General features: G+C 42.3%; 1 protein-coding gene across 1 annotated transcript in view; it reads left to right on the top strand.

Annotated features, from left to right (window-relative positions):
- OTUD4 (OTU deubiquitinase 4) overlaps positions 1-19,625 on the top strand; it is a 660,142-nt gene that overhangs the window by 400,327 nt on the left and 240,190 nt on the right. Inside the window, exons 14-18 of the mRNA XM_053700214.1 lie at positions 310-466; positions 759-870; positions 17,061-17,110; positions 18,122-18,190; positions 19,223-19,385. Coding sequence (XP_053556189.1) covers positions 310-466; positions 759-870; positions 17,061-17,110; positions 18,122-18,190; positions 19,223-19,385 — 551 coding nt within the window. The remainder of the gene's footprint in view (positions 1-309; positions 467-758; positions 871-17,060; positions 17,111-18,121; positions 18,191-19,222; positions 19,386-19,625) is intronic.

Below are 19,625 nucleotides of genomic sequence, written 5' to 3'. Positions count from 1 at the left end.
GCCCATTTTAGGTTCAGCACCCTGGATAGCGCTTGCTTATTGGTGGATACGATTAGGAAACCAATAAGCAAGATAGCAATAAAACAAAGAAAAATTGATAATAGGAGTAAATTAGAAAGTTACTTAAAATTGCATGCTCTATCTGAATAATTAAATCAAAAAATTGGGTTTAGTGTCCCTTTAATGTACAGTTAATTAACAGTAATGTAATAGAAAAAAAACTCAAAGAATTTAATTTAAATAAACTTACATGCAAGAAATAATTAACCAGTTATGAGCTATGATAATGTTGGACTTTTTTTTGTTTAGAAAATTAGAGCGAGAAAGAGGCGACGACTATTCAAAGCGTGAAAGTATTCACTTTGGTCTGACTCCAGAAGAGCGCAGGGAGAAGCAAGTCATTGAGGAGTCAAAGTCCTTGTATGAAATGCAAAGCAGGGATGAAGATGCATTTCCTGCACTCTGTGTAAGTTTCTGTAATAGAAGCTCAGTATACAAAACAAGCTTCAGACCGTTCTGTGCAGTCTATCCATTGCCAGATGTATTGGGGTTTTCTTTATTGAATTTTTTAAAAAAACATACAAAGCAATTAGATAAAATAAATTTGTTTGTACAAAATGTGGTAGTGGATTCATTTAATTTTTACAATGTTCATGGAAAGCATACCCATAGGTTCATAATATTCTAGCCAGGTTGGTAATCACATTGCCAGATGTATTTTATCTGCTTGTAATCTGTATTTTCTTTCTTTGTTTTAGACTGCATTACTTGATCAGACTACTGAAGCCTCCTCTGTGAAAAAGACACCACATATAAATACAGAGAAAAGCACCAGGAGAAAATCTGATGGAGAAGATCAAAGAGACAAAGGTTTTGTATTTAATCAAAATAGTTTCACCTATATTACCACCACTTGAATATACTTTTCAGTATATTTTTTTCTTTTATTATTATCAATTTAATATTTTCCTTTGCATACATTTTAGATTTATTGAGGTCTTATTCAAAGCTGTTAAAAACTACTAAATGAAATACATAATTCTGCTAAGGAATTATGTTGTATTGTATTATGCCAAATATTACTTTTTTAAACAGAAAGTTACTGTTCTATTATATTTTACAAATAAAAATATTGAGTTTGTCTTATGTGAATGCATATGTACATAACCCTGTGCATTTGCAGTTTTAAATTGCCAAGCTTTTTATTGACCCATATACTGGTAACAAAAGACATATCTTTTAAATGCTGTTATTAGGTTATTCCAGGTATAGCAGACATTTTTGAGGATACGCGCCAAAATTGATGACATTCTTCTAAAACTCCCCCTTGTGCCTTGACACCTTGGTATATTTAATTTATATAAAAATATTATTTAATACATGCTGCCACCAGTGTCTATATCTCTTGATGCACATCAGCCTTTACTCTTGATTTTGCAGTGTAGTACTTCATTATTAAAGGGACATAATTAGACATTCATGATTTAGACAAAGCATACCATTTTAAACAACTTGTCAATTTACTTATAATATATAATATCAATTGTTATTGGCTCACCCATGTGTTCAGTTAGAAACTTGTAGTGCATTACTTATCCATTCAACAAATGATACCAAGAGAATGAAGCAAATTTGATAATAGAAGTAAACTGGAAAGTTGTTTAAAATTGTATGTTCTACCTAAATCATTAAATCATTTTTTGAGGTTTCATGTCCCTTTTAAGCACTAGAAAACCTAATTAAATGAGTCTGCAAGTGATGCAAAGTATTGGTTTCTCTTTTCTCTTGTAAGGTGTATCCAGTCCACGGATTCATCCTTTACTTGTGGGATATTCTCCTTCCTAACAGGAAGTGGCAAAGAGAGCACACAGCAGAGCTGTCCATATAGCTCCCCCTCTAGCTCCACCCCCCAGTCATTCTCTTTGCCGGCTCGAAGCAATAGGGTCCCTCTCGGAAGGGTAAAGTGAATGTGGTGTTAGATTTGTAGTTTTTGTTCTACAAGCAAAAGTTTGTTATTTTAAATGGTACCGATGTGTACTATTTACTCTCCAGCAGAAAGGAGATGAAGATTTCTGCAGGGAGGAAGATGATTTTAGCATGTTGTAACTAAAATCCACTGCTGTTCCCACACAGGACTGAGGAGTACAAGAAAAATTCAGTTGGGGGGAACGGTTTGCAGGTTAGGCTGCAATAAGGTATGTTCAGTCATTTATTTCTAGACAAGACTGTGATAATGCTAGAAAAGGACTGATAAGATCCCCATGAGGGAAGGGTAAGCTTTATTCAGAGACTAAGTATGGAATTACAAGTTTACATAACAGGGCTAATTTATGCTGGTTGACACTTTTTTACTAATAAATATCGTTTTTTGAGACACTTTGAAGGCCCTTTTGGGTTTCTTTCAGGGGTTATTACCCACATGGCTAATATTATAACTCTTAGGAGTGTTTCTTTAGGCCTCACAGCACTGGAGTAGGGTGGGAGGGGCCTAATTTCGCGCCTCAGATGCGCAGTTAGATTGACTAGATCTTCAGGCTGTTTTCACATGGAGGGTCCTGCTACAGTTTGAGGACCCATAAGAAGCTTTTTCCCCATAAATCTGTCTCCTAAGGGAAGGTAAGGCCACAGCAGAGCTGTGGAAAGGTGCTGAAGTTGTTTTAACCGGTCTGTTAGCTTACTATTGATCCGGTTTGGGCATTAAGGGGTTAATTGTTTTTATTGCTAGTTGTGCAATCTTACCAATGCTTTAGGTACATATTGTGAAAATTTCAAAAAGTTTGCTGCATTTTTCACTGTTTTGGAAAAATGTGTGCCTTTTTTATCTCTTAAAGGGCACAGTAACGTTTTTTTGCAAAGTCTGTTTTTACTTGATTAAAGTGATTTCTAAGCCTGTTTGTCTTACTACTAGTCTGTTAAACATGTCTGACACCAAGGAAAATCCTTGTTCAATGTGTTTAGAAGCCATGGTGGAACCCCCTCTCAAAATGTGTCCCACTTGTACTGATATGTCTATACACTTTAAAGAACATATTGTTGCACTTAAAAATGTGGCCCAAGATGATTCTCAGACAGAAGGTAATGAGGTTAGCCCGTTAACCTCTCCCCAAGTGTCACAACCAGTTACGCCTGCTCAACCGACGCCTAGCACCTCTAGCGCGTCTAACTCTTTTACCTTACAAGATTTGGCGGCAGTTATGGATAATACCCTCTCAGTATTTTTATCTAAACTGCCCGTGTTACCTGCAAAGCGTGATCGCTCTGTTTTAAGAACAGATTATGAGCATTCTGACGCTTTAGTAGCCGTATCCGATATACACTCACAACGCTCTGAAATGGGGGCGAAGGATGTGCTGTCTGAGGGAGAAATTTCCGATTCGGGAAAGGTTGCTCCTCAGACAGACTCAGATACGTTGGCTTTTAAATTTAAACTAGAACATCTCCGCTTATTGCACAGGGAGGTATTAGTTACTCTGGATGACTGTGACCCTTTGGTGGTTCCAGAGAAATTGTGTAAAATGGACAAGTACCTAGAAGTTCCTGTTTACACTGACGTGTTCCCGGTCCCTAAGAGGATTGCGGATATAGTAACTAGGGAGTGGGATAGACCAGGTATTCCGTTTGTTCCCCATATCTGACACCACGCGGGACTCGTGGCAGACGGTCCCTAAGGTGGAGGGGGCTGTTTCTTCACTTGCTAAACGCACAACCATACCAATTGAGGACAGTTGTGCTTTTAAAGACCCTATGGATAAAAAATTAGAGGGTTTACTTAAGAAAATTTTTGTTCATCAAGGTTTTCTTCTCCAACCTATAGCGTGCATTGTTCCTGTAACTACTGCAGCTGCTTTCTGGTTCGAGGCGCTAGAAGATGCGCTCCAGACGGAGACCTCATATGAGGACATTATGGACAGAATTAAGGCTCTTAAGCTGGCTAATTCTTTTATCACAGATGCCGCTTTCCAACTAGCTAAGTTAGCGGCAAAGAATTCAGGTTTCGCCATTCTGGCGCGCAGGGCGCTATGGCTAAAGTCCTGGTCGGCCGATGTGTCGTCAAAATCCAAACTACTGAACATCCCTTTCAAAGGAAAGACCCTTTTCGGGCCTGAATTGAAAGAGATTATCTCAGAAATCACTGGGGGAAAAGGCCATGCTCTCCCTCAGGACAAGTCCTTTAAGACAAAGAACAAGCAAAATAATTTTCGTTCCTTTAGAAATTTCAGGAGCGGTCTCGCTTCATCCTCCCCTGCTGCAAAGCAAGAGGGTAACACTTCACAACCCAGGGCAGCCTGGAAACCTTACCAGGGCTGGAACAAGGGTAAACAGGCCAAGAAGCCTGCAGCTGCCTCCAAGACAGCATGAAGGGGTAGCCCCCGATCCGAGACCGGATCTAGTGGGGGGCAGATTCTCTCTTCGCTCAGGCCTGGGCAAGAGACGTACACGATCCTTGGGCCTTAGAGATTGTATCTCAGGGATACCTTCTAGAATTCAAGGACTCCCCTCCAAGGGGAAGGTTCCACATTTCTCGTCTGTCTACAGACCAGACAAAGAAAGAGGCGTTCTTACGCTGTGTAGAAGACCTACATACAATGGGAGTGATCCACCCAGTTCCAATTGTGGAACAAGGGCTGGGTTTTTACTCAAACCTGTTTGTGGTTCCCAAAAAAGAAGGAACTTTCAGACCAATCCTGGATCTCAAAATTCTAAACAAATTCCTCAGAGTCCAATCATTCAAGATGGAGACCATTCGGACAATCTTACCAATGATCCAGGAGGGTCAATATATGACTACCGTGGATCTAAAGGATGCGTATCTGCACATTCCTATCCACAAAGATCATCACCAGTTTCTCAGGTTCGCCTTTCTGGACAAGCATTATCAGTTTGTGGCTCTTCCTTTTGGGTTGGCCACTGCTCCCAGAATTTTCACAAGGGTGCTAGGGTCCCTTCTGGCGGTTCTAAGACCGCGGGGCATAGCAGTGGCGCCTTACCTAGACGACATCTTAATTCAGGCATCGACTTTCCAAAGAGCCAAGTCTCACACAGAAATTGTATTGGCCTTTCTGAGGTCTCACGGGTGGAAGGTGAACATCAAAAACAGTTCTCTCTCCCCCCCTCACAAGAGTTCCATTCCTAGGAACCCTAATAGACTCGGTAGAAATGAAAATATTTCTGACGGAGGTCAGAAAGTTAAAACTCTTAACTACTTGCCGAGCTCTTCATTCCATTCCTTGGCCGTCTGTAGCTCAGTGCATGGAGATAATCGGACTAATGGTAGCGGCAATGGACATAGTCCAGACCACTGCAACTATGCATGCTCAAACAGTGGAATGGGGATTATGCAGATTTGTCTCCTCAAATACAGTTGGACCAGGAGACCAGAGATTCTCTTCTCTGGTGGTTGTCTCAGGATCACCTGTCTCCGCAGACCAGAGTGGATCATCGTAACGACCGACGCCAGTCTGTTGGGCTGGGGTGCAGTCTGGGACCCCCTGAAAGCTCAGGGCTTATGGTCTCGGGAAGAAGCTCTTCTCCCGATAAACATTCTGGAACTGAGGGCGATATTCAACGCTCTTCAGGCATGGCCTCAGCTAGCTGCGGCCAAATTCATCAGATTTCAGTCGGACAACATCACGACTGTAGCTTACATCAACCATCAAAGGGGAACAAGGAGTCCCCTAGCAATGATGGAAGTAACCAAAATAATCAGGTGGGCGGAGGATCACTCTTGCCACCTCTCAGCAATTCACATCCCAGGAGTAGACAACTGGGAAGCGGATTTTCTAAGTCGTCAGACTTTTCATTCGGGGGAGTGGGAACTCCACCCGGAGGTATTTGCCCAGCTGACTCGGCTATGGGGCACTCCAGAATTGGATCTGATGGCGTCCCGTCAGAATGCCAAACTTCCTCTTTATGGGTCCAGGTCCAGGGATCCCCAGGCGGTGTTGATAGATGCTCTAGCAGCGCCTTGGTCCTTCAATCTGGCCTATGTGTTTCCACCGTTTCCTCTCCTTCCTCGTCTGGTTGCCAGAATCAAGCAGGAGAGGGCGCCAGTGATTCTAATAGCGCCTGCGTGGCCACGCAGGACTTGGTATGCAGACCTAGTGGACATGTCATCCGTTCCACCATGGACTCTGCCAATGAGGCAGGACCTTCTACTTCAAGGTCCTTTCAAACATCCAAATCTAATTTCTCTGCGTCTGACTGCTTGGAGATTGAACGCCTAATTCTATCTAAGCGTGGTTTTTCTGAGTCGGTTATCGATACCCTGATTCAGGCTAGAAAGCCTGTCACCAGGAAAATCTACCATAAGATTTGGCGAAAATATCTTTGTTGGTGCGAATCCAAGGGTTACTCATGGAGTAAGATTAGGATTCCCAAGATATTGTCTTTTCTCCAAGATGGATTGGAGAAAGGATTGTCAGCTAGTTCCTTAAAAGGACAAATATCTGCTTTGTCTATTCTTTTACACAAACGTCTGGCAGAGGTACCAGACGTTCAAGCGTTTACTCAGGCTTTAGTCAGAATCAAGCCTGTTTATAGACCTGTGTCTCCGCCGTGGAGTCTGAATTTAGTTCTTTCAGTTCTGCAAGGGGTTCCGTTTGAACCTTTACATTCCATAGATATTAAACTGTTATCTTGGAAAGTTTTGTTTTTGGTAGCTATCTCTTCTGCTCGAAGAGTTTCAGAGTTATCTGCTTTACAGTGTGATTCACCTTACCTGGTTTTCCATGCAGATAAGGTAGTTTTGCGTACCAAACCCGGTTTTCTTCCTAAGGTTGTGTCTAATAAGAATATTAACCAGGAAATTGTTGTTCCTTCTCTGTGTCCTAATCCTTCTTCGAAGAAGGAACGTCTGTTACACAATCTTGATGTGGTTCGTGCTTTAAAGTTCTATTTACAAGCAACTAAGGATTTCAGACAAACAACTTCATTGTTTATCTATTCTGGTAAGAGGAGAGGTCAGAAGGCGACTGCTACCTCTCTTTCCCTTTGGCTGAAAAGCATCATCCGTTTGGCCTATGAGACTGCTGGCCAGCAGCCTCCTGAAACAATTACTGCTCATTCTACCAGAGCAGTGGCTTCCACTTGGGCTTTTAAAAATGAGGCTTCTGTTGAACAGATTTGTAAGGCAGCGACTTGGTCTACGCTGCATACTTTTTCCAAATTTTACAAATTCGATACTTTTGCTTCTTCGGAGGCTATTTTTGGGAGAAAGGTTTTACAAGCAGTGGTGCCTTCCGTTTAAGGTACCTGTCTTGTTCCCTCCCTTCATCCATGTCCTAAAGCTTTGGTATTGGTATCCCACAAGTAAAGGATGAATCTGTGGACTGGATACACCTTACAAGAGAAAACAGAATTTATGCTTACCTGATAAATTACTTGCTCTTGTGGTGTATCCAGTCCACGGCCCGCCCTGGCTATTAGTCAGGTAGATTTTTAGTTTAAACTACAGTCACCACTGCACCCTATGGTTTCTCCTTTTTCTTCCTAACCTTCGGTCGAATGACTGGGGGGTGGAGCTAGAGGGGGAGCTATATGGACAGCTCTGCTGTGTGCTCTCTTTGCCACTTCCTGTTAGGAAGGAGAATATCCCACAAGTAAAGGATGAATCCGTGGACTGGATACACCACAAGAGAAAGTAATTTATCAGGTAAGCATAATCACTCAAACAGCAAACTACATTTTCTTTCATAAGGTGGTGAGAGTCCACGATCCATTACTCCTGGGATTTAACTCCTGGCCACTAGGAGGCAAACATTCCCAAAACTCCAAGAGTACTTAATCCCTCCCACCTCTCTGGTGTGCTAGTCTATTTGGTGCAGATGTCCAATTGTCCTCCATGCACACATCCACTAAGATACAACCTATTGTTTCAAGGCGCCTCTTTTTTTTTTTTTTAAATCTTCAAGATCGCCTGATTGTAATCAGAGGTTTTTCAGATGCTGTAGTTGCAAACTACAAAAGCCCAAAAGCCTTTTACAATGATATTTATCACAAGATTTGGAGATAAAAACCATTTCCTAGAATTCTTCAATTTTTATAAGAGGGCTTACTTAGATAAGGGTTTATCTGCAAGCTCTTTAAAAGGTCAGAATTCAGCGCTTTCTGTGTTTTCTTTTCTCAAGAAAATTGGTAAACTTCCTGACAGAGCAAGTTTTAGTCAAGAAAAGATTAGTGATTAAATTAATTTCTCCTCCTTGAAACCTTAATTTGGTCCTATGAATTTTTGCAAGTCTCTCCTTTTGAGCCGATGCATAGTTTGACTTTTAGCTTCCAGTTAAAAGCAAAGAAGAGGGGCGCTGAAAGCTGAGGATAGATGGAGATAAGTGTAATCTAAAATCTGACTATGAGCGTGTTCAATTTGAACAGATATTTTACTCTTATTCAATGAACATATATATATTTAAAATCTGTAAGAATAAACTTATAAAAATGTGTATATATAAGCATATAGACATAAACATAAAACATAAGCGCAAAAAAATGTGAGCGCAAAACTGTACAAACACGGGAGCTGCAGAGAGACTGGAAAGAAGCGGCTGCACATATTACACTTCTATACTTGGAGAGACCAGAGGAGAGGAATCGTAAGCAAGACCACCGCATTGGTGTAGAGGCCGCACGTGATCATATACACATTAGAGTACACGGAATTGATTCCCCGCATTCCCCGAATGAAGACGCCGAAGTAACACAGAGGGAAGATGCTTCTCCTAGAAAATCTAGTATTGTGTCACTTTGTGGTAAGAATCATCGGCAATCACTCTGGACGGAGCCCCACACCTAGAAGGTCTGGTAAAATTCCCCGGGTAAGCCCGGCTGGTATACTGTACATTTAAAGAATCTCCAAAGGCATACCTGCATTCCGTGTCAGACTCTGACCACTGACTTCACTTTCCTTGGAAGTTTATTACAACAAAGATTCTGAACCCAACAGTGTTGATTCATTTAACAGAGACGCCTTTATTAGATTTGTTTTACACGTCATGGACTTTTGTGCCCAAACTTCACAATTTACTCTGCAAAAAGGGTGCAGTTGTTGGGCTTGTTTCTATCTAAAGGGGAGGAGAGTCCACGGCTTCATTCATTACTGTTGGGAATTAAGAACCTGGCCACCAGGAGGAGGCAAAGACACCCCAGCCAAAGGCTCAAATACCTCCCCCACTTCCCTCATCCCCCAGTCATTCTTTGCCTTTCGTTACAGGGAGGATGGCAGAGAAGTGCCAGAGATTCAGAGTAGTCTCTTATGGAGGGTAGTACTCTTCGGAATGGGACTGGAGTTTTAAGTAGTCCTGTCAGCCTCTCAATGAGAGCATGGGTGAAAGTTAGAGTCCAGATATGCAGGGAGAGCCTTTCTGCGAAACCATCCTGACTCATATTAACAGCTCCACAAGCAATTAGCGTTGACGAGTTTCGCTACCTGCTTTCTGCACTCAAGTCCATGTCAGGAGCGAGGCTACTAACCTGTCACACTTGAAGGGCCGTGTTCCTGTTCCATGACGTAGATTCTGGTAAGATCGTTTCATTTTTTATTAATAATTATAGCACGGAAGACAAGGTCACAATGTGACGCCTTTTTATCTTTAAAGAATCAAAGGTTAATATTCCTGGAAAGGGGATTATTGAACAGTGGTGGTTTATACATGATATTGTTTGTGTCATTGCTGCGTTGTGTGAGATGAGGCTCTGGCAGTGTGTGGAACTTTCAGGTTACTTGCGGGAATATTGCGCAGCCCTTTTTGGTGCGTTTTTCCTTGGTGCTGGGGCGGTCGTGACAGGCACTCCATGTGACCGGGTGTACCTATCTCTCTTCCTCTGTTGATCTGTGGCGCAGGAGACGTAACAGTTTCTATAGTCCAGGTCCTAGGAGGTGGTGAGTACCCCGGCCATTGGAGGTATAAAGGTGCCTTTTGTAAATTAAGCTAGTCCAAGCATAAACGCAAGTTATGTAGGACTCTGACACGTTAGAGGGTTCTCCCTCTTTAACAAAGTCTCATTCCTGTGTTTATTATGAGGAGGTCCTAGTAGATCAGCATGCTCAACTATGTTCCACATGCCTTGATATAGTTACGACATCTAAATGTAAACGAATGTATAGTACTACTGAGCCGTCCACCTCGGAGGGTTCTTCGTCCTGTGAGGTGCGTCCCCTGCATTTATCTCCGATTGCACATGCAGCGCCCCCGGGTCCAAAAATTATTTCCTTGGGAGAGATTCGATAGCAGTCAGACTTTGCGGACCAACTGGTATCGGCGGTTTCAAAAGTGATCCATGCCTTACCACGTTCTGCTAAGCGCAAGCGTAGGATGTATCATGGCGGCCCGACCCAGGGTTTGTCTACGCCGATGGAAATCCCAGAGGCTCTATACGATGACGAGGCCCACTTCGAATCTTTGGAGGAGGCCCCTTCTGGGTCGGAGTCCATGTCATCTAAACCTCTGGCTGCGGAGGAGCCTAGTTTTAGGTTTAGGATGGAGAATTTGCGCTTTTTGCTGCGGCAGGTGCTTGCTACTCTGGAGGTTCTGGAACCTAAGATTCCGGAGGAACCTGCGATTCCTAAGCTTGATAAGGTATATGAGGACATGGTAGTGCCCCAGACCTTCCCAGTTCCTATTAAGATGGCAAATATTATCAAAAATGAATGGGAGCGATTAGGTTCTTCCTTTTCCCCTTTTTCTTTTAAGAAACTGTTCCCCGTTCCCGAACTCTCATCTTGAGCTGGTGGGGACCATTCCTAAAGTGGATGGGGCTATCTCTACGCTCGCGAAACGGACAACTATTCCACTCGAGGAAAGTTCGTCATTTAAAGAGCCCATGGATAAAAAGCTGGTAAACATGTTGAGAAAGATGTTTCGGCGCACAGGGTTTGTTTTTCAGCCAGCAGCGGCCGTTGCGGCAGTTGCTGGAGCTGCGACATATTGGTGTGAATCCCTGTGTTAAATGGTCGAGGGGGAGACTTCCATCAACGAGATACAGGATAAGATTAAGGCGCTGAAGGTCGCCAATTCTTTGATCTGCGATGCCGATATGCAAATTATTCGCCTGAAAGCTAAGGTGTCAGGTTTTTCTGTTTTAGCTCGCAGGGCTCTGTGGCTAAAATCTTGGTCTGCGGACATGACCTCTAAGTCGAGGCTGTTGTCCCTGCCTTTTCAAGGCAAGATTCTGTTTGGTCCAGGATTGAATTCGATCATATCCACGGTTATGGGAGACAAGGGAGCTTTCCTACCGCAGGATAAGAAGGCTCAGCCTAAGGGATCTACTTTTCGTCCCTTTTGTGCGGACAAGGCCCAGCGCTAGCAGCCCGCCGTGAAAGCGGAAAGCTCGGACTCTGAGCTCCCTCTCTTGGTGGATCAGTCCGGAGCAACTGTCCATGGGGGCATCCTTCTTGATACCGTCCTGGGAAATTGTGACCACGGACGCCAGTCTGGCAGGATGGGGAGCTGTTTGGGGTGCCAGGATGGCACAAGAAAAATGGACCCGGGAGGAGTCTCTCCTTCCGATAAACATCCTGGAACTCAGAGCAATTTACAATGCTCTGAAGGCATGGCCTTCTCTGGGGTCGGTCAGCTTCCTCAGATTCCAGTCCGACAACATTACCTCTGTGGCTTACATCAACCATCAGGGGGGTACCAGGAGCTTCCTCGCTTTGAGGGCGGTGTCTCGGATCTTGGAGTGGGCGGAGTCCCACAACTGCTCGCTCTTAGCGATTCACATTCCAGGTGTGGACAACTGGGAAGCTGACTTTCTCAGCAGACAATCCTTCCATCCGGGGGAATGGTCTCTTCACCCCGAGGTGTTTGCGGCGATTTGTCTCAGGTGGGGAACACCGGAGATAGATCTCATGGCGTCCAGACTCAATTGCAAGCTACCCTGATACGGGTCGAGGTCCAGGGATCCCCAGGCAGAGCTGATAGATACCTTAGTGGTTCCTTGGGGATTCAGCCTAGCTTAAATTTTTCCACTGTTACCACTTCTACCTCGTGTAGTGGCACGCATCAAACAGGAGCGGGCCTCGGACATTCTGATTGCTCCTTCGTGGCTGCGGAGGACTTGGTTTGCGGATCTGGTGGGGATTTCATCCTCTCCGCCGTAGAGGTTACCCTTTCTCAGGGATCTGCTGGAACAGGGCCCTTTTCAACATCGAAATCTAGATTCTCTGAGGCTGACTGCGTGGTGATTGAACTCCTAATCTTGGCCAAAAGAGGCTTTTCTGAAAGTGTGATTGATACTCTGATTCAGGCAAGGAAGCCAGTCACTCGTCGCATCTACTATAAGGTGTGGAGGACTTACTTGTCCTGGTATGAGAAGCAGGGATATCCTTGGCATAAGGTGAAGGTATCCAGGATTCTGTCCTTTCTCCAAGACGGTTTGGAGAAGGGTCTTGCCGCTAGTTCCTTAACCCCTTGAGTGCTAACGACGGCTCAGAGCCGTCGCTAGCACTCAACTAGCTTTTTGGTGATCTGGGGGCTCCCACCCGCTCCTACCCCGGCGATCAGGCCTGCATAGTGACAGGCATCGCCGGGGCTTCCCATTACGTGCGGTGACGTCATACGTGATGACGTCACTGCACAATTTTATTTAAAATTGACGATACAAAGTATAGGGAAAGGGGGCATGCTGCTTAGAAACCTGTATCTCAGTGATCTGAGCAGCTACAGACCCCCAAGACCCACCATTGGAAAGGTAATCGTCTAACCTTTCCAATGGTATGAGTCTTGGGGATCTGGGGGGGGGGGGGGAGTCAAAACATTTTTTTTGTTAAAAATAGTAAAAATCAGAAAAATATTAAATCCAGCTTAGCACTCAAAGGGTTAAAGGGACAGATTTCTGCATTATCAGTCTTGTTGCATTAGGAGACTTGCTGAGCTCCCTGACATCCAATCTTTTGTTCAGGCTCTGTCTAGAATCAGACCTGTCTTCAGACAGTCTGCTCCTCCTTGGAGCTTAAACTTGGTCCTTAAGGTTTTGCAGAGGGTTCCGTTTGAACCTATGCATTCCATTGACATTAAGATTCTGTCCTGGAAGGTTCTTTTCCTGTTGGCTATTGCATTGGCACGCAGAGTATCTGAACTGGTTTCCTTCCAAAGTGAGCCTCCTTATCTGGTGTTTTATGCAGATAAGGCTGTGCTTCAGACTGGGTTGGGGTTTCTTCCCAAGGTGGTGTTTAACCGTAACATCAATCTGGAAATAGTTGTACCTTCTTTGTGTCCTAACCCTTCTTCTTCTAAGGAGCGGTTACTTCATAATCTGAATGTGGTTCGTGCCTTGAAGTTCTATCTTCAGGCTACTAAGGATTTCAGGCAGTCTACATCTCTTTTTGTGGTGTATTCTGGGAAGCGTAGGGGGCAGAAGGCCGGTTGAGGAGTTTGATTCGCTTGGCTTACAAGACAGCGGGACATAAGCCTCCTCCTCGGATCACGGCTACTAGAGCTGTGGCTTCGTCTTGGGCCTTCAAGAATGAGGCCTCTATGGAGCAAATTTGTAAGGCGGCTACCTGGTCTTCCTTACACACTTTTACAAAGTTTTACAAATTCAGCATTTTTGCTTCTGCGGAAGCTGTTTTTGGGAGAGAGGTTTTGCAAGCTGTGGTGCCCTCTGATTAGGGTCCACCTTTTACCCTCTCGGTTTCATTCAGTGTCCTCTAGAGCTTGGGTATTTGTTCCCAACAGTAATGAATGAAGCTGTGGACTCTCCTCCCCTTTAGATGGAAAACATAATTTATGCTTGCCTGATAATTTCATTTCTATCGAGGGGAGGAGAGTCCACGGCTCCCGCCCGTATCTCCGATGGGCGGACCTAAATTTATTCATCTTCTGGCACCATTTATACCCTGATATTTCTCCTACTGTTCCTTGTTCCCTCGGCAGAATGACTGGGGGATGAGAGAAGTGGAGGGAGGTATTTGAGCCTTTGGCTGCAGTGTCTTTGCCTCCTCTTGGTGGCCAGGTTCTTAATTCCCAACAGTAATGAATGAAGTCGTGGACTCTGCTCCCCTCGATGGAAATTAAATTATCAGGAAAATGTCATTTTAACAGCCAAATGTCTTTTGGTTGTAACTCTGGATTTAGGCCATCGGGGCAGCAGACAAGACAAACAGTTTCATTTTTAACACTGCTATACAGTAAATACAGTTCTTATATATATTTTTATCAAATGCCTATTTTTATATACTTTTAATCTCCTAGTTTTAATAATTATATGTTCCATATGTGGTCCGTTTAATAGTATTTCAAGATTAAGCATGAATATATTTCACTTATAATATTTTAGAAAATGCCTTAAAAGTTGCATTTTTATGAGGGACTAGTAGTATTAAGCAATGAAATATATATGTCTAGCTGACTTATTTTGTATATCAGTTCATTTGATATACTGGTACATATATTATTTCCTAGTCACATCTTATTTCATAGATATACATGAGTATTATAGTTATTAATACATGTCTCAACAGTGTTTAAGACATGGGCTCAAAATCTATGATGCATTTATATATTAATTTATAGTATCTTATTTGGAAACCTCATCTTTACACCATTTCTTCCCTGTAATGTTCATTAGATTTCTGGAAAACAAAGAAAAACGTGTTCATCTTGAAATAAACGGGTTAGATATTTTTAATTTACTATACAGCTACTTATTCAATACAGCAGACATGTATCTAATATAGTATGAGTTTCAGATCTATATATATATATATATATATATATATATATATATATATATATATATATATATATATATATATATATATATGTTGTTAGTATAATCTTATATAAAGATTGTCACAGCATTCCCATATATCTATAGGTAACAGATTCTTTGTGTATCTGAGGTTTAGGGGCAATTAACAGGCCTGTGCTAATTACTATATTCTCAGAATTTCTGTTTGCTTATCTGACTTAGAGAATCCGGTCTCCAACATCCCATGATCAGTGTTCCCTCTAAGGCCAGTTTTGTGTGCAGCCCAGCAGTGAAACAGTTAATTAGGTAACCGCACCCTGCAATTAGCAAACACTGCCCAATACAGACTAAAAGGCATGGTTCTCTTGTTAACTGTTTCACTGCTGGGCCGCACACAAAACTGGCCTTACAGGGAACATTGCCCATGATGTATCCTGGCTTTGTTAATTATCTATCTTCACTAATTGAACCAAATGTTTTCCCTTTTGCTCTCTCAGATGTCTTGAGCAGCGAGGGGGTCAGTGGTAATCTGATAGGAACTTTAACTTCACACCTTAGGTAGAAAACCGTTGAAAGCAATTATTTTGTTCTTGAAATCTGTGCTTCAGAACTAGAGGGGGGTTGTTTTACAAACAGTTTAACAAATAAAATTAGTTCTTGGTCTTATATATCTATGTGTAGATAAATATACATACATATATATTATTTAATAACACTCACAAATACTCCTGACATCATCAATCAGGAAATAGTAGTTCCTTCCTTGTGTCCTAACCATTCTTCGTCAAAGGAAAGGTTGCTTCATAATTTGGATGTGGTTCGAGCCTTGAAGTTCTATCTTCAGGACACAAAAGAATTCAGACAGACTTTGTCCTTATTTGTTGTGTATTCGGAGAAGCACAGGGGCAGAGGGCCTCTTCCACTTCCCTATCTATTTGGTTGAGGAGCATTATCCGTTTGGCCTATGAGACAATGGGACATAAGCCTCCTCAGAGGATTACGGCTCATTCAACTAGGGCTGTGGCCTCTTCTTGGGCCTTTAAGAATAAGGCTTCTATTGAGCAGATTTGTAAGGCGGCTACTTGGTCTTCCTTACATTCTTTTGCAAAATTTTACAAATTTGTCTTTGCTTCGGCGGAAGCAGCTTTTGGGAGAAAGGTTCTGCAAGCTGTGGTGCCCTCAGATTAGGGTACGCCTCCGTTTACCCTCCCATTTTTCTCATTCAGTGTCCTCTAGAGCTTGGGTATGTGTTTCCCACAAGTAATGAATGAAGCAGTGGACTCTCCTCCCATTAAGATGGAAAACATAAATTATGCTTACCTGATACTTTCATTTCCATCTGTGGGAGTAGAGTACACGGCTCCCGCCCGTTTCTCCGGTGGGCGGACATAAATTTATTTTTTTCTTCCGGCACCATTTATACCCTGATATTTCTCCTACTGTTCCTTGTTCCCTTGGCAGAATGACTAGGGGATGTGGGGAGTGGGGGAGGTATTTAAGCCGTTGGCTGGGGTGTCTTTGCCTCCTCCTGGTGGCCAGGTTCTTAATTCCCACAAGTAATGAATGACGCCGTGGACTCTCCTCCCACAGATGGAAATGAAATTATCAGGTAAGCATAATTTATGTTTTTTAGAGGCAGGATAGTCTTCCTGAGCATTAAAAAATTAGGCTTTTATTGAACAATTTTGCAAGGCAGCAACATGGTCATCCTTACATAACTTTACTTAAGTCTACCAATTTTATGTTTTTGCTTCTTTTAAAGTGGATTTTGGCAGGAAAGTCCTCAAGGTAGCAGTGTCTGGGAATGGGGTGCCTGCCTTTCATTAAAAAAAAAAAATCCTTCCCAAAAAACCTGTGTACTCCACAGCTTTGGGTATTAGTTCCCTGGAGTAATGGATTTTGAACTCTTACCACCTTATGAAAGAAAACAAAATGTATGCTTGCTTGATAAATTAATTTCTTTCATAGTGGTTAGGGTCCATGAGAATTACCCAATCTTGTTAATTAAGTATAAACATGTTAGCGGCAGTTCTAGATTGCATCTCCATTTTCCCTGCTTTGCCCTTTCTTACCTTTCCACTTCTCCTTGCTTCTCTATACGTAAGACTAGCATTCCACAGAGGTTGGAGGGATTAATTACTCTTGGAGTTTTGGGAATCATTGCCTCCTTCTAGTGGCCAGGAGTTGAATCCCAGGAGTAATGGATCGTGGACTCTCACCACCATAAAATTAATTTATTGGGTAAACCTAAATTTCATTTTTTGCTGTTTCACTCTTGTGGGTTTGGCATATTTTCTGTTAATACATGTGTGACAAAAACATACACTGTATCACTAGACTATGCTAAAGTACTGTTCTCTCTCATTTAATTTCAGCGTCCAAATTGATTCAGCCAGCGAAAGTGAAAGACGTAAAAGCAGCTGAGGTAAATTTTGTATCTGAAGAAGAAAATATTTTTCAAGTGTTTTTCCTCAGTATAAGCGTCCTGATTTAAATATTAACTTCCAAGTGTTAATATAGTTTAAAAACTTGAACATGTCACATCAAAATAGACTGCTAGCCTTAAAATATTGCTTACCCCCATAATGACTCATTCAAATATATTGCCTTATAGCTTTTTGGAGTATGTAGAAACCTCACAGAAATCTTTAAGTTGTTTTCACTTCCTACCTATACTGGTTCCTTTTTTTACAAGTGTTGGCTATGCTCCTATTTATTTGGATTAAGGTGTAGTGTAGGCTGATGTTTTGCCAAGCCAATGAAAGAAGAGCTTTTGTTCCTCTCGGTACAACAGGCTTGTTGCAAGGGCTGCTGTGGCCTTTGGTGCACTAGTCGTTTCCTGATGCTTTGAACACAAGTTATCTTGATTAGAGCAGGCTTGCTATGCACGCTGTGGCTTGGTTAAATGTGACTAATCCCAGCTGGAAGTTGGGATATAGATAGAAAGTAGACAAGCCCTAAAGACTTTAAGGAGATTTTACCTTCATCAGTGAGACAAGGCAGTATGTAACTTGAGTCACTAATAGGCTACTCTGTGTGTGAAGAAACTTTCTTTCTTATGACATGGAGAGTCCACAACGTCAATCAAATTACTAGTGAGATATTCAACTCCTGGCCAGCAGGAGGAGGCAAAGAGCACCCTAGCAAAGCTGTTAAGTGTAACTGCCTTACCCATAACCCCCAGTTATTCTCTTTGCCTCTGTCAATGGAGGTTGTGCGAAGTTGGTGTCTGAAGATTTTAATCCTTTAATGGGTACTTTTTCCTGCAAGCAAGGATTGGGGTCTAGCTGTGTTCATGTCAATCTCTTGAATACGAGTAGTGGTGGCTTTTAGCAGTTAAAAGGTGGCAAGGAAGTCCTTTGCTTTACTTTTAACACTTTGCTACCCCTTTGTGGAAAGCCAGAGTTGGTTACTCTGTTCTTTCTTTTTCCTACAGGTCCATGACAGGGAGCGTAGTGCCTGCCACACCTTTAGGATCAGCATCTTGAATGCAATAGGATCTAAGGTAAGTGCCTTTGTCTTCTAGGTAAAGGAGGGCTGCAGCACTCAAGAGGTTAATCCTCTTTTACAGATTCATTCTGGGACTTAATTATCCTTTTAATGTAAGGATTCATATTGGGGACACAATTTTTTACTTTACTCAGTATGGCACTTATCAGTATGACAGGCTAAGTGATGTAACAGGCTAATAATGATATGCTTATTTATTTACCTATATCTACTTTTTTATTAATATGATGAGAATTTTATTTTGTTTCTAGTACTTTAACATGAAGCTTCTGTAACTGAGAAGAAGTGAAACGGGGAAGCCGTTTTTTAAACTGTTTGTTTCTTCGCACAGTTTTGTTTTTCTGAAGTATTGCACAGTTTATATTGGGCCCGCTCACGTGACCCGTACTTCAGGTTTGCGGAGCAGTGGAGATCGATAGCGATCTTTGTCTTCTGTGCAGAGCTACAGTTATAAGTTTTTACATCAGCGGTCCCTCAATATAGAATCCAAGTATATCGTCTTTTAGGATCGTGTAAGAGGAGAAGAAATCTCTACTAGGATATCCATTTTTTCCTCTTGCTAGTGGGGTGTTCCTCTTCGCTGGTAGGAGCCTCAGGCAATCTGAGGTGTTTTTACTCCCTAACGACCTTATTGTTTAATTTTCTCTACCTCCTCTTATATTTACTTTGGTAAATAATTTTTTTATTGTTCCCTTACTTACTGATTTTATTTGTACTAGTGTGACTTTTACTCCATAGCATAGACTCTGGAAAGAATCAGTCCATCTCTATGGATAAATGTTTATTATGCTTAGAGGCCCAAATTGTTCTTCCAATACAATTTTGTTACTCTTGTTTAGCTAAAACTTTAAAATTTAAAGATAAATTACTCCCTTCTGAGCCAACTGTCTCTCAGGATATTGCTGTGCGTGACATGCCTCTGCTTTCTTCTCAAACGCCCCAAGCCTTAATTGTTTCTCATGCTTTGCCTTCTATGTCCTCTCAACCACCTGGGGGTGTTTATTTACCTGGGGATTTTGCTGCACAGGTTTCCTCTGCAGTAACAGTGGTTTTGTCAGCTTTCCCTTCCTTGGGTAAGCGCAAGAGAAAATCTAAACATTTGCCTGATACTAAGGCTCCTGACTCTAGGACTGCATTAGCCACTCTTGCTCAGTTATCTGATAAAGAGAATACTTCAGTAGCTTCTGAAGGTGAGATCTTAGACTAACACTTTAGCAGAAAAGTCTTTTGAAACTGAAGAGGTTAATTTCTTTCCTAAGACATGGAGAGTCCACAACGTCATTCCATTTACTAGTGAGATATTCACTCCTGGCCAGCAGGAGGAGGCAAAGAGCACCACAGCAAAGCTGTTAAGTGTCACTTCCCTTACCCATAACCCCAAGTCATTCTCTTTGCCTCTGTCAATGAAGGAGGTTAAGTTTGGTGTCTGA

This window comes from Bombina bombina, chromosome 2 (assembly GCF_027579735.1).
Source record: "Bombina bombina isolate aBomBom1 chromosome 2, aBomBom1.pri, whole genome shotgun sequence".
In the NCBI taxonomy this organism is placed as follows: Eukaryota; Metazoa; Chordata; class Amphibia; order Anura; family Bombinatoridae; genus Bombina; species Bombina bombina.
The sequence above is the reverse complement of the archived record's forward strand: the minus strand, read 5'-3'. Positions and strand labels throughout refer to the sequence as shown.